At 41.1% G+C, this 15,393-nt stretch overlaps 1 protein-coding gene across 1 annotated transcript in view; it reads left to right on the forward strand.

The window, feature by feature from the left end:
* Nucleotides 1-586: 586 nt before the first annotated feature.
* Nucleotides 587-15,393, forward strand: part of LOC128643950 (serine/threonine-protein kinase 3-like) — a gene marked incomplete at its 5' end in the record, with an annotated part of 66,225 nt that continues 51,418 nt past the window's right edge. Inside the window, one exon of the mRNA XM_053696718.1 lies at nt 587-701. Coding sequence (XP_053552693.1) covers nt 587-701 — 115 coding nt within the window. The remainder of the gene's footprint in view (nt 702-15,393) is intronic.

A 15,393-nucleotide genomic window follows, 5' to 3' on the forward strand; every position in this document is an offset into this window, starting at 1 on the left:
TATTGCTCAGTGTTGAAGAAAAGTGGACTTATTTAAAATATGAATTGCTCATATTTATTTGTAATGTCTTTATTTTTTTGGCTGGCACATCCACCATCTGTAAAAGGATAAATATCCCAGTCATGGTGACCTCTGCATTATTTTCTGAATATTCTTATATACAGGCATACCCTTAAATTTATATGTATGATCCATCATATCCCACTCAAAATTACCATAAACCAATTTGTAATATAGATAAGGCGCTCAGTATATTACTACATAGATAACATTCCAGTCATCCTCCTGTTTGATGCATGACTTAAAATGTTTGTTTTTTATGTTGTTCATTTTTTTTATTTATTTTTTAATATATTTTTTTTCTTTATCTCTATTACAAATTCCAATTATTTTGGAGACATTTTGATCAATGCTTTAGTTTTGCTTTTTGAGATGATCATGTTGGTCATCCTTCGTTTTCAGTTTACTTTTACTTTTTACTTTTACAAGGACACGAGCAGACATTTTGGTTTTAATTAAATAAAATGTCTAAGGTGCCAGGTTTTGGTTTTATTTTAATCCTTTTTTTGTTTTGTTACTTCTGCAGCCACTATGTAGTCAAGTATTATGGCAGCTATTTTAAGAACACTGACCTGTGGATAGTAATGGAATACTGCGGGGCAGGATCAGTCTCAGACATTATTCGATTACGGAATAAAACTGTGAGTATTTTTGTATTTGTATTTTATATCCACTGTTCATGACCTAAACATAGAAGATTATTTTAAATCATAGCTTGCTCCTCTTGTAAAAGATTTTCACAATATTTGAGTTTTTTATTACATCAGAAGCATGAAAGCCAGAGTTAATGGGATATTCCAGTTAAAATTTAAATGCACATACAGTATCTCACAAAAGTGAGTACACCCCTCACATTTTTGTAAATATTTTATTATATCTTTTCATGTGACAAAACTGAAGAATGACACTTTGCTACAATGTAAAGTAGTGAGTGTACAGCCCTTATAAGAGTGTAAATTTGCTGTCCCCGCAAAATAACTCAACACACAGCCATTAATGTTTAAACCGCTGGCAACAAAAGTGAGTACACCCCTAAATGGAAATGTCCAAATTGGGCCAGAAGTGACAATATTTTGTGTGGCCAGCAATATTTTCCAGCACTGCCTTAACCCTCTTGGGCATGGAGTTCACCAGAGCTTCACAGGTTGCCACTGGAGTCCTCTTCCACTCCTCCATGATGACATCACGGAGCTGGTAAATGTTACAGACCTTGCGCTCCCCCACCTTCCTTTTGAGGATGCCCCACAGATGCTCAATAGGGTTTAGGTCTGGAGACATGCTTCGCCAGTCCATCACCTTTACCCTCAGCTTCTTTAGCAAGGCAGTGGTCGTCTAGGAGGTGTGTTTAGGGTCGTTATCCTGTTGGAATACCGCCCTGCGGCCCAGTCTCCGAAGTGAGGGGATCATGCTCTGCTTCAGTATGTCACAGTACATGTTGGCATTCATGGTTCCCTCAATGAACTGTAGCTCCCCAGTGCCGGCAGCACTCATGCAGCCCAGACCAGGACACTCCCACCACCATGCTTGACTGTAGGCAAGACACACTTGTTTTTGTACTCGTCACCTGGTTGCCACCACACACGCTTTACACCATCTGAACCAAATAAGTTTATCTTGGTTTCATCGAACCACAGGACATGGTTCCAGTAATCCATGTCGTTAGTCTGCTTGTCTTCAGCAAACTGTTTGCAGGATTTCTTGTGCATCATCTTTAGAAGAGGCTTCCTTCTGGGACAACCCTGCAGGCCAATTTGATGCAGTGTGCGGCGTATGGTCTGAGCACTGACGGGCACCCCTCACCCCTTCAACCTCTGCAGCAATGCTGGCAGCACTCATACGTCTATTTCCCAAAGGCAACCTCTGGATATGATGCTAAGCACGTGCACTCAACTTCTTTGGTCGACCATGGCGAGGCCTGTTCTGAGTGGAACCTGTCCTGTGAAACCGCTGTATGGTCTTGCCCACCATGCTGCAGCTCAGTTTCAGGGTCTTGGCAAACCTCTTATCGCCTAGGCCATCTTTATGTAGAGCAACAATTCTTTTTTTTCAGATCCTCAGAGTTCTTTGCCATGAGGTGCCATGTTGAACTCCCAGTGACCAGTATGAGAGAGTGTGAGAGCGATAACACCAAATGTAACACACCGTATAACACTAACTAGTCACATTACACTGGGAAGGGAAAATGGCTAATTGGGCCCAATTTGGACATTTCCAATTAGGGGTGTACTCACTTTTGTTGCCAACGGTTTAGACATTAATTGTTGTGTGTTGTTATTTTGAGGGGACAGCAAATTTACACTGTTATACAGGCTGTACACCCACTACTTTACATTGTAGCAAAGTGTAATTTCTTTCATGTAATTAGCAAGAGTCCATGAGCTAGTGACGTATGGGATATACATTCCTACCAGGAGGGGCAAAGTTTCCCAAACCTTAAAATGCCTATAAATACACCCCTCACCACACCCACAATTCAGTTTTACAAACTTTGCCTCCTATGGAGGTGGTGAAGTAAGTTTGTGCTAGATTCTACGTTGATATGCGCTCCGCAGCAGGTTGGAGCCCGGTTTTCCTCTCAGCGTGCAGTGAATGTCAGAGGGATGTGAGGAGAGTATTGCCTATTTGAATGCAATGATCTCCTTCTACGGGGTCTATTTCATAGGTTCTCTGTTATCGGTCGTAGAGATTCATCTCTTACCTCCCTTTTCAGATCGACGATATACTCTTATATATATATATACCATTACCTCTGCTGATTTTCGTTTCAGTACTGGTTTGGCTTTCTACAACATGTAGATGAGTGTCCTGGGGTAAGTAAGTAAGCTTATTTTCTGTGACACTCTAAGCTATGGTTAGGCACTTTTTTATAAAGTTCTAAATATATGTATTCAAACATTTATTTGCCTTGACTCAGGATGTTCAACATTCCTTATTTTCAGACAGTCAGTTTCATACTTGGGATAAATGCATTTGTTTCAATCATTTTTTCTTACCTTAAAAAATTTGACTTTTTCCCTGTGGGCTGTTAGGCTCGCGGGGGCTGAAAATGCTTCATTTTATTGCGTCATTTTTGGCGCGGACTTTTTTGGCGCAAATTTTTTTTTCTGTTTCCGGCGTCATACGTGTCGCCGGAAGTTGCGTCATTTTTTGACGTTTTTTTGCGTCAAAAGTGTCGGCGTTCCGGATGTGGCGTCATTTTTGGCGCCAAAAGCATTTAGGCGCCAAATAATGTGGGCGTCTTTTTTGGCGCTAAAAAATATGGGCGTCATTTTTGTCTCCACATTATTTAAGTCTCATTATTTATTGCTTCTGGTTGCTAGAAGCTTGTTCACTGGCATTTTTTTCCCATTCCTGAAACTGTCATTTAAGGAATTTGATCAATTTTGCTTTATATGTTGTTTTTTCTTTTACATATTGCAAGATGTTCCACGTTGCAACTGAGTCAGAAGATACTTCAGGAAAATCGCTGCCCAGTGCTGGAGCTACCAAGCTAAGTGTATCTGCTATAAACTTTTGGTATCTGTTTCTCCAGCTGTTGTTTGTATTGCATGTCATGACAAACTTATTAATGCAGATAAAATTTCCTTTAGTACTGTTACATTACCTGTTGCTGTTCCGTCAACATCTAATTTTCAGAGTGTTCCTGATAACATAAGAGATTTTATTTTTTTTAAATCCATTAAGAAGGCTATGTCTGTTATTTCTCCTTCTAGTATACATAAAAGTCTTTTAAAACTTCTCTTTTTTCAGATGAATTTTTAAATGAACATCATCATTCTGATACTGATAATGGTTCTTCTGGTTCAGAGGTTTCTGTCTCAGAGGTTGATGCTGATAAATCTTTGTATTTGTTCAAGATGGAATTTATTCGTTCTTTACTTAAAGAAGTATTAATTGCATTAGAAATAGAGGATTCTGGTCCTCTTGATACTAAATCTAAACGTTTAAATAAGGTTTTTAAATCTCCTGTAGTTATTCCAGAAGTGTTTTCTCTCCCTGATGCTATTTCTGAAGTAATTTCCAGGGAATGGAATAATTTGGGTAATTCATTTACTCCTTCTAAACGTTTAAGCAATTATATCCTGTGCCATCTGACAGATTAGAGTTTTGGGACAAAATCTCTAAGGTTAATGGGGCTGTCTCTACTCCTGCTAAACGTACTACTATTCCTATGGCAGATAGTACTTCATTTAAGGATCCTTTAGATAGGAAAATTGAATCCTTTCTAAGAAAAGCTTACTTATGTTCAGGTAATCTTCTTAGACCTGCTATATTTTTAGAGGATGTTGCTGCAGCTTCAACTTTTTGGTTAGAAGCTTTAGCGCAACAAGTAACAGATCATAATTTTATAGCATTATTATTATTCTATAACATGTTAATAATTTTTTTTGTGATACCATCTTTTGATATCATTAGAGTTGATGTCAGGTATATGTCTCTAGCTATTTTAGCTAGAAAAGCTTTATGGCTTAAAACTTGGAATGCTGATATGTCTTCTAAGTCAACTTTGCTTTCCCTTTCTTTCCAGGGTAATAAATTATTCGATTCTCAGTTGGATTCTATTATCTCAACTGTTACTGGAGGGAAGGGAACTTTTTTACCAAAGGATAAAAAATCTAAGGTAAATTTAGGTCTAATAATCATTTTCGTTCCTTTCCTCACAACAAGGAACAAAAGCCTGATCCTTCATCCTCAGGAGCGGTATCAGTTTGGAAACCATTTCCAGTTTGGAATATATCCAAGACTTATAGAAACCTATAGCCAGCTCCTAAATACCCATGAAGGTGCGGCCCTCATTCCAGCTCAGCTGGTATGGGGCAGTTTACGTTTTCTTCAAGAAAATTTGGATCAATTCCGTTCACAATCTCTGGTTTCAGAACATTGTTTCAGAAAGGTACACAATTGGCTTCAAGTTAAGGTCTCCTGCAAAGAGATTTTTTTTTTCTTCCCGTGTCCCAGTAAACACAGCAAAGGCTCAGCATTTCTGAAATGTGTTTCAGATCTAGAGTTGGCTGGAGTAATTATGCCAGTTCCAGTTCTGGAACAGGGGCTGGGGTTTTATTCTATTTCTTCATTGTACCAAAGAAGGTCAATTCCTTCAGACCAGTTCCGGATCTATCAATATTGAATCGTTATGTAAGGATACCAACATTCAAGATGGTAACTGTAGGACTATCCTGCCTTTTGTTTAGCAAGGGCATTATATGTCTACAATAGATTTACAGGATGCATATCTGCATATTCCGATTCATCCAGATCACTTTTAGTTTCTGAGATTCTCTTTTTAGACAAGCATTACCAGTTTTGTGGCTCTATCGTTTGGCCTAGCGTCAGCTCCAAGAATTTTTTTCAAAGGTTCTCGGTGCCCTTCTTTCTGTAATCAGAGAACAGGGTTTTGGTATTTCCTTATTTGGACGATATCTTGGTACTTGCTCAGTCTTCACATTTTCGCAGAATCTCATACGAATCGACTTGTGTTGTTTCTTCAAGATCATGGTTGGAGGATCAATTTACCAATCAGTTCATTGTTTCCTCAGACAAGGGTAACCTTTTTAGGTTTCCAGATAGATTCAGTGTCTATGACTCTGTCCTTGTCAGACAAGAGAAGTTTAACATTGATATCAGCTTGTCAAAACCTTCAGTCACAATCATTCCCTTTGGTAGCCTTATGCATGGAAATTTTAGGTCTTAGGACTGCCGCATCGGATGCGATCTCCTTTGCTCGTTTTCACATGCGACCTCTTCAGCTCTGTATGCTGAACCAGTGGTGCAGGGATTACACAAAGATATCTCAATTAATATCTTTAAACCGATTATACGACATTCTCTGACATGGTGGACAGTTCACCATCGTTTAGTTCAGGGGGCTTCTTTGTTCTTCCGACCTGGACTATAATCTCAACAGATGCAAGTCTTACAGGTTGGGGAGCTGTGTGGGGGTCTCTGACGGCACAAGGGGTTTGGGAATCTCAGGAGGTGAGATTACCGATCAATATTTTTGAACTCCGTGCAATTTTCAGAGCTCTTCAGTCTTGGCCTCTTCTGAAGAGAGAGTTGTTCATTTGTTTTCAGATAGACAATGTCACAGCTGTGGCATACATCGATCATCAAGGAGGGACTCACAGTCCTCTGGCTATGAAAGAAGTATCTCAAATTTTGGTTTGGGCGGAATCCAGCTCCTGTCTAATCTCTGCGGTTCATATCCCAGGTATAGACAATTGGGAAGCGGATTATCTCAGTCGCCAAACGTTGCATCCGGGCGAATGGTCTCCTCACCCAGAGGTATTTCTTCAGATTGTTCAAATGTGAGAACTCCCAGAAATAGATCTGATGGCTTCTCATCTAAACAAGAAACATCCCTGGTATCTGTCCAGATCCCGGGATCCTCGGGCGGAAGCAGTGGATACATTATCACTTCCTTGGAAGTATCATCCTGCCTATATCTTTCCGCCTCTAGTTCTTCTTCCAAGAGTATTCTCCAAGATTCTAAAGGAATGCTCGTTTGTCCTGCTGGTAGCTCCAGCATGGCCTCACAGGTTTTGGTATGCGGATCTTGTCCGGATGGCCTCTTGCCAGCTGTGGACTCTTCCGTTAAGACCAGACTTTCTGTCGCAAGGTCCTTTTTTCCATCAGGATCTCAAATCCTTAAATTTTAAGGTATGGAGTTTGAACGCTTGATTCTTGGTCAAAGAAGGTTTCTCTGACTCTGTGATTATTACTTTGTGACAGGCTCGTAAATCTGTATCTAGAGAGATATATGATAGAGTCTAGAAGACTTATATTTCTCCAACATAGGTGTGTCCGGTCCACGGCGTCATCCTTACTTGTGGGATATTCTCTTCCCCAACAGGAAATGGCAAAGAGCCCAGCAAAGCTGGTCACATGATCCCTCCTAGGCTCCGCCTACCCCAGTCATTCTCTTTGCCGTTGTACAGGCAACATCTCCACGGAGATGGCTTAGAGTTTTTTAGTGTTTAACTGTAGTTTTTATTATTCAATCAAGAGTTTGTTATTTTAAAATAGTGCTGGTATGTACTATTTACTCAGAAACAGAAAAGAGATGAAGATTTCTGTTTGTATGAGGAAAATGATTTTAGCACCGTAACTAAAATCCATGGCTGTTCCACACAGGACTGTTGAGAGCAATTAACTTCAGTTGGGGGAACAGTGTGCAGTCTCTTGCTGCTTGAGGTATGACACATTCTAACAAGACGATGTAATGCTGGAAGCTGTCATTTTTCCCTATGGGATCCGGTAAGCCATGTTTATTACGATGGTAAATAAGGGCTTCACAAGGGCTTATTAAGATTGTAGACTTTTCTGGGCTAAATCGATTCAGTTTTAAAACATATTTAGCTTTGAGGAATCATTTTATCTGGGTATATTGATATTATAAATATCGGCAGGCACTGTATTAGACACCTTATTTCTCTGGGGCTTTCCCATAGCATAAGCAGAGCCTCATTTTCGCGCCGGTGTGGCGCACTTGTTTTTGAGAGGCATGGCATGCAGTCGCATGTGAGAGGAGCTCTGATACTTAGAAAAGACTTTCTGAAGGCGTCATTTGGTATCGTATTCCCCTTTGGGTTTGGTTGGGTCTCAGCAAAGCAGATACCAGGGACTGTAAAGGGGTTAAAGTGTTAAAACGGCTCCGGTTCCGTTATTTTAAGGGTTAAAGCTTCCAAATTTGGTGTGCAATACTTTTAAGGCTTTAAGACACTGTGGTGAAAATTTGGTGAATTTTGTACAATTCCTTCATGTTTTTTCGCAATTGCAGTAATAAAGTGTGTTCAGTTTAAAATTTAAAGTGACAGTAACGGTTTTATCTTAAAACGTTTTTTGTACTTTATTATCAAGTTTATGCCTGTTTAACATGTCTGAACTACCAGATAGACTGTGTTCTGAATGTGGGGAAGCCAGAATTCCTGTTCATTTAAATAAATGTGATTTATGTGATAATGACAATGATGCCCAAGATGATTCCTCAAGTGAGGGGAGTAAGCATGGTACTGCATCATTCCCTCCTTCGTCTACACGAGTCTTGCCCACTCAGGAGGCCCCTAGTACATCTAGCGCGCCAATACTCCTTACTATGCAACAATTAACGGCTGTAATGGATAATTCTGTCAAAAACATTTTAGCCAAAATGAACCCTTGTCAGCGTAAGCGTGGCTGCTCTGTTTTAGTTACTGAAGAGCATGACGACGCTGATATTAATATCTCTGAAGGACCCCTAACTCAATCTGAGGGGGCCAGGGAGGTTTTGTCTGAGGGAGAAATTACTGATTCAGGGAACATTTCTCAACAGGCTGAACCTGATGTAATTGCATTTAAATTTAAGTTGGAACATCTCCGCATTCTGCTTAAGGAGGTATTATCCACTCTGGATGATTGTGAAAAGTTGGTCATCCCAGAGAAACTATGTAAAATGGACAAGTTCCTAGAGGTGCCGGAGCTCCCAGAAGCTTTTCCTATACCCAAGCGGGTGGCGGACATTGTTAATAAAGAATGGGAAAGGCCCGGTATTCCTTTCGTCCCTCCCCCCATATTTAAAAAATTGTTTCCTATGGTCGACCCCAGAAAGGACTTATGGCAGACAGTCCCCAAGGTCGAGGGAGCGGTTTCTACTTTAAACAAACGCACCACTATACCCATAGAGGATAGTTGCGCTTTCAAAGATCCTATGGATAAAAAATTAGAAGGTTTGCTTAAAAAGATGTTTGTTCAGCAGGGTTACCTTCTACAACCAATTTCATGCATTGTCCCTGTCACTACAGCCGCATGCTTCTGGTTTGATGAGCTGATAAAGGCGCTCGATAGTGATTCTCCTCCTTATGAGGAGATTATGGACAGAATCAATGCTCTCAAATTGGCTAATTCTTTCACCCTAGACGCCACTTTGCAATTGGCTAGGTTAGCGGCTAAGAATTCTGGGTTTGCTATTGTGGCGCGCAGAGCGCTTTGGTTGAAATCTTGGTCGGCTGATGCGTCTTCCAAGAACAAGCTACTAAACATTCCTTTCAAGGGGAAAACGCTGTTTGGCCCTGACTTGAAAGAGATTATCTCGGATATCACTGGGGGTAAGGGCCACGCCCTTCCTCAGGATCGGCCTTTCAAGGCGAAAAATAGACCTAATTTTCGTCCCTTTCGTAAAAACGGACCAGCCCAAAGTGCTACGTCCTCTAAGCAAGAGGGTAATACTTCTCAAGCCAAGCCAGCTTGGAGACCAATGCAAGGCTGGAACAAGGGAAAGCAGGCCAAGAAACCTGCCACTGCTACCAAGACAGCATGAAATATTGGCCCCCGATCCGGGACCGGATCTGGTGGGGGGCAGACTCTCTCTCTTCGCTCAGGCTTGGGCAAGAGATGTTCTGGATCCTTGGGCGCTAGAAATAGTCTCCCAGGGTTATCTTCTGGAATTCAAGGGACTTCTCCCAAGGGGGAGGTTCCACAGGTCTCAGTTGTCTTCAGACCACATAAAAAGACAGGCGTTCTTACATTGTGTAGAAGACCTGTTAAAAATGGGAGTGATTCATCCTGTTCCACTAAGAGAACAAGGGATGGGGTTCTACTCCAATCTGTTCATAGTTCCCAAAAAAGAGGGAACGTTCAGACCAATCTTAGATCTCAAGATCTTAAACAAATTTCTCAAGGTTCCATCTTTCAAGATGGAAACCATTCGAACTATTCTCCCTTCCATCCAGGAGGGTCAATTCATGACCACGGTGGATTTAAAGGATGCGTATCTACATATTCCTATCCACAAGGAACATCATCGGTTCCTAAGGTTCGCATTCCTGGACAAACATTACCAGTTCGTGGCGCTTCCTTTCGGATTAGCCACTGCTCCAAGGATTTTCACAAAGGTACTAGGGTCCCTTCTAGCGGTGCTAAGACCAAGGGGCATTGCAGTAGTACCTTACCTGGACGACATTCTGATTCAAGCGTCGTCCCTTCCTCAAGCAAAGGCTCACACGGACATTGTCCTGGCCTTTCTCAGATCTCACGGCTGGAAAGTGAACGTGGAAAAGAGTTCTCTATCCCCGTCAACAAGGGTTCCCTTCTTGGGAACAATTATAGACTCCTTAGAAATGAGGATCTTTCTAACAGAGGCAAGAAAAACAAAACTTCTAGACTCTTGTCGGATACTTCATTCTGTTCCTCTTCCTTCCATAGCTCAGTGCATGGAAGTGATCGGGTTGATGGTGGCGGCAATGGACATAGTTCCTTTTGCGCGCATTCATCTAAGACCATTACAACTGTGCATGCTCAGTCAGTGGAATGGGGACTATACAGACTTGTCTCCGAAGATACAAGTAACTCAGAGGACCAGAGACTCACTCCGTTGGTGGCTGTCCCTGGACAATCTGTCTCAAGGGATGACGTTCCGCAGACCAGAGTGGGTCATTGTCACGACCGACGCCAGTCTGATGGGCTGGGGCGCGGTCTGGGGATCCCTGAAAGCTCAGGGTCTTTGGTCTCGGGAAGAATCTCTTCTACCGATAAATATTCTGGAACTGAGAGCGATATTCAATGCTCTCAAGGCTTGGCCTCAGCTAGCGAGGGCCAAGTTCATACGGTTTCAATCAGACAACATGACAACTGTTGCGTACATCAACCATCAGGGGGGAACAAGGAGTTCCCTAGCGATGGAAGAAGTGACCAAAATCATTCTATGGGCGGAGTCTCACTCCTGCCACCTGTCTGCTATCCACATCCCAGGAGTGGAAAATTGGGAAGCGGATTTTCTGAGTCGTCAGACATTGCATCCGGGGGAGTGGGAACTCCATCCGGAAATCTTTGCCCAAGTCACTCACCTGTGGGGCATTCCAGACATGGATCTGATGGCCTCTCGTCAGAACTTCAAAGTTCCTTGCTACGGGGCCAGATCCAGGGATCCCAAGGCGGCTCTAGTGGATGCACTAGTAGCACCTTGGACCTTCAAACTAGCTTATGTGTTCCCGCCGTTTCCTCTCATCCCCAGGCTGGTAGCCAGGATTAATCAGGAGAGGGCGTCGGTGATCTTGATAGCTCCTGCGTGGCCACGCAGGACTTGGTATGCAGATCTGGTGAATATGTCATCGGCTCCACCTTGGAAGCTACCTTTGAGACGAGACCTTCTTGTTCAGGGTCCGTTCGCACATCCGAATCTGGTTTCACTCCAGCTGACTGCTTGGAGATTGAACGCTTGATTTTATCGAAGCGAGGATTCTCAGATTCTGTTATCGATACTCTTGTTCAGGCCAGAAAGCCTGTAACTAGAAAGATTTACCACAAAATTTGGAAAAAATATATCTGTTGGTGTGAATCTAAAGGATTCCCTTGGGACAAGGTTAAGATTCCTAGGATTCTATCCTTCCTTCAAGAAGGATTGGAAAAAGGATTATCTGCAAGTTCCCTGAAGGGACAGATTTCTGCCTTGTCGGTTTTACTTCACAAAAAGCTGGCAGCTGTGCCAGATGTTCAAGCCTTTGTTCAGGCTCTGGTTAGAATCAAGCCTGTTTACAAACCTTTGACTCCTCCTTGGAGTCTCAATTTAGTTCTTTCAGTTCTTCAGGGGGTTCCGTTTGAACCCTTACATTCCGTTGATATTAAGTTATTATCTTGGAAAGTTTTGTTTTTAGTTGCGATTTCTTCTGCTAGAAGAGTCTCAGAATTATCTGCTCTGCAGTGTTCTCCTCCTTATCTGGTGTTCCATGCAGATAAGGTGGTTTTACGTACTAAGCCTGGTTTTCTTCCAAAAGTTGTTTCTAACAAAAACATTAACCAGGAGATTATCGTACCTTCTCTGTGTCCAAAACCAGTTTCAAAGAAGGAACGTTTGTTGCACAATTTGGATGTTGTTCGCGCTCTAAAATTCTATTTAGATGCTACTAAGGATTTTAGACAAACATCTTCCTTGTTTGTTGTTTATTCAGGTAAAAGGAGAGGTCAAAAAGCAACTTCTACCTCTCTCTCTTTTTGGATTAAAAGCATCATCAGATTGGCTTACGAGACTGCCGGACGGCAGCCTCCCGAAAGAATCACAGCTCATTCCACTAGGGCTGTGGCTTCCACATGGGCCTTCAAGAACGAGGCTTCTGTTGATCAGATATGTAGGGCAGCGACTTGGTCTTCACTGCACACTTTTACCAAATTTTACAAGTTTGATACTTTTGCTTCTTCTGAGGCTATTTTTGGGAGAAAGGTTTTGCAAGCCGTGGTGCCTTCCATTTAGGTGACCTGATTTGCTCCCTCCCTTCATCCGTGTCCTAAAGCTTTGGTATTGGTTCCCACAAGTAAGGATGACGCCGTGGACCGGACACACCTATGTTGGAGAAAACAGAATTTATGTTTACCTGATAAATTTCTTTCTCCAACGGTGTGTCCGGTCCACGGCCCGCCCTGGTTTTTTTAATCAGGTCTGATAATTTATTTTCTTTAACTACAGTCACCACGGTACCATATGGTTTCTCCTATGCAAATATTCCTCCTTAACGTCGGTCGAATGACTGGGGTAGGCGGAGCCTAGGAGGGATCATGTGACCAGCTTTGCTGGGCTCTTTGCCATTTCCTGTTGGGGAAGAGAATATCCCACAAGTAAGGATGACGCCGTGGACCGGACACACCGTTGGAGAAAGAAATTTATCAGGTAAACATAAATTCTGTTTTCTTAGTGTCTTTCTCATCATTTTTTCTTGGCATTCTTTTTGAATACCGAGAATTTTACAGTTTCTTCCGGATGGTTTAGATAAAGGTTTGTCCGCAAGTTCCTTGAAAGTACAAATCTCTGCTCTTTCTGTTCTTTTTTCACAGAAGGATTGCTAATCTTCCTGATATTCATTGTTTTGTACAAGCTTTGGTTCGTATAAAACCTGTCATTAAGTCAATTTCTCCTCCTTGGAGTTTGAATTTGGTTCTGGGGGCTTTTCAAGCTCCTCCTTTTGAACCCATGCATTCTTTGGTCGTTATATTACTTTCTTGGAAAGTTTTGTTTCTTTTGGCCATCTCTTCTGCCAGAAGAGTCTCTGAATTATCTGCTCTTTCTTGTGAGCCTCCTTTTCTGATTTTTCATCAGGATAAGGCGGTGCTGCGAACTTCTTTTGAATTTTTTACCTAAGGTTGTGAATTCTAACAACATTAGTAGAGAAATTGTGGTTCCTTCATTATGTCCTAATCCTATGAATTCTAAGGAGAAATCATTGCATTCTTTGGATGCTGTTAGAGCTTTGTATTATTATGTTTAAGCTACTAAGTCTTTCCGAAAGACTTCTAGTCTATTTGTCATCTTTTACGGTTCTAGAAAAGGCCAGAAAGCTTCTGCCATTTCTTTGGCATCTTGGTTGAAATCTTTATTTCATCATGCCTATGTCGAGTCGGGTAAAATTCTGCCTCGAAGGATTACAGTTCATTCTACTAGGTCAGTTTCTACTTCCTGGGCGTTTTAGGAATGAAGCTTCGGTTGATCAGATTTGCAAAGCAGCAACTTGGTCCTCTTTGCATACTTTTTCTAAATTCTACCATTTTGATGTGTTTTCTTCTTCTGAAGCAGTTTTTGGTAGAAAAGTACTTCAGGCAGTGGTTTCAGTTTGAATCTTCTGCTTATGTTTTTCATTAAACTTTATTTTGTGTGTGGATTATTTTCAGCAGGAATTGGCTGTCTTTATTTTATCCCTCCCTCTCTAGTGACTCTTGTGTGGAAAGATCCACATCTTGGGTAGTCATTATCCCATACGTCACTAGCTCATGGACTCTTGCTAATTACATGAAAGAAAACATAATTTATGTAAGAACTTACCTGATAAATTCATTTCTTTCATATTAGCAAGAGTCCATGAGGCCCGCCCTTTTTTGTGGTGGTTATGATTTTTTTGTATAAAGCACAATTATTCCAATTCCTTATTTTATATGCTTTCGCACTTTTTTCTTATCACCCCACTTCTTGGCTATTCGTTAAACTGAATTGTGGGTGTGGTGAGGGGTGTATTTATAGGCATTTTAAGGTTTGGGAAACTTTGCCCCTCCTGGTAGGAATGTATATCCCATACGTCACTAGCTCATGGACTCTTGCTAATATGAAAGAAATGAATTTATCAGGTAAGTTCTTACATAAATTATGTTTTCTTCAGTGTTGTCACATGAAAAGATATAATAAAATATTTACAAAAATGTTAGGGGTGTACTCACTTTTGTGAGGTACTGTAGATCAATTACATCTGAAACATATTGCAATATATATGCATTGGCTAAAATGCTTCTAGTTAAAGTTATCACGGTTTTAGTGTTAACATTTTTCTCTGCACATGAACGTAAAGCATAGCAAGATATTGTCAGTGCTCCAGCATTTTAAATACTGCAGCTACTCAGAGCACCAGTAGGGCTTGTATTATGTCAACAAAAATGGAGTCATTGCCAGATGGTACAAGCACTTTAGACTTTCTGAGCAAGTGCGGTTTAAAAATACTGGTGCACGGTGCATACTTAAATACACTTTTGAAACACCTATATTGCTTTTATTAGAAGCTTTTTAGCTAACACATGTATATTACAAAAATGCTTCTATTCAAAACTGAAATGAAACAATGTGGATTCCAATTTTGTCTGGAATGTTCCTTTAAACTTTTAATTTTTTAGATAGAGCATGCAGTATTATTATCAAACTGACTTTGGTATCCTTTTGTTGAAAAGCGTATCTAGGAAGGCTCAGGAGCAGTAGTGTGGGGGTTAAACACAACAAAACATTATTTCTCTTGTTAAGTGTATCCAGTCCACGGATCATCCATTACTTATGGGATATTCTCCTTCCCAACAGGAAGTTGCAAGAGGATCACCCACAGCAGAGCTGCTATATAGCTCCTCCCCTAACTGCCATATCCAGTCATTCTCTTGCAACCCTCAACAAAGATGGAGGTCGTAAGAGGAGAGTGGTGTTTTATACTTAGTTTATTTCTTCAATCAAAAGTTTGTTATTTTTAAATGGTACCGGAGTGTGCCGTTTATCTCAGGCAGTATTTAGAAGAAGAATCTGCCTACGTTTTCTATGATCTTAGCAGAAGTAACTAAGATCCATGGCTGTTCTCACATATTCTGAGGAGTGAGGTAACTTCAGAGAGGGAATGGCGTGCAGGTTTTCCTGCAATAAGGTATGTGCAGTTAATATTTTTCTAGGGATGGAATTTGCTAGAAAATGCTGCTTATACCGGATTAATGTAAGTAAAGCCTTAAATGCAGTGATAGCTACTGGTATCAGGCTTATTAATAGAGATGCATACTCTTATAAAAATGTAATATAAAACGTTTGCTGGCATGTTAATCGTTTTTATATATGTTTGGTGACAAAACTTATTGGGGCCT

The sequence above is a fragment of the Bombina bombina genome, unplaced genomic scaffold (assembly GCF_027579735.1).
Source record: "Bombina bombina isolate aBomBom1 unplaced genomic scaffold, aBomBom1.pri scaffold_927, whole genome shotgun sequence".
Taxonomy (NCBI): Eukaryota; Metazoa; Chordata; class Amphibia; order Anura; family Bombinatoridae; genus Bombina; species Bombina bombina.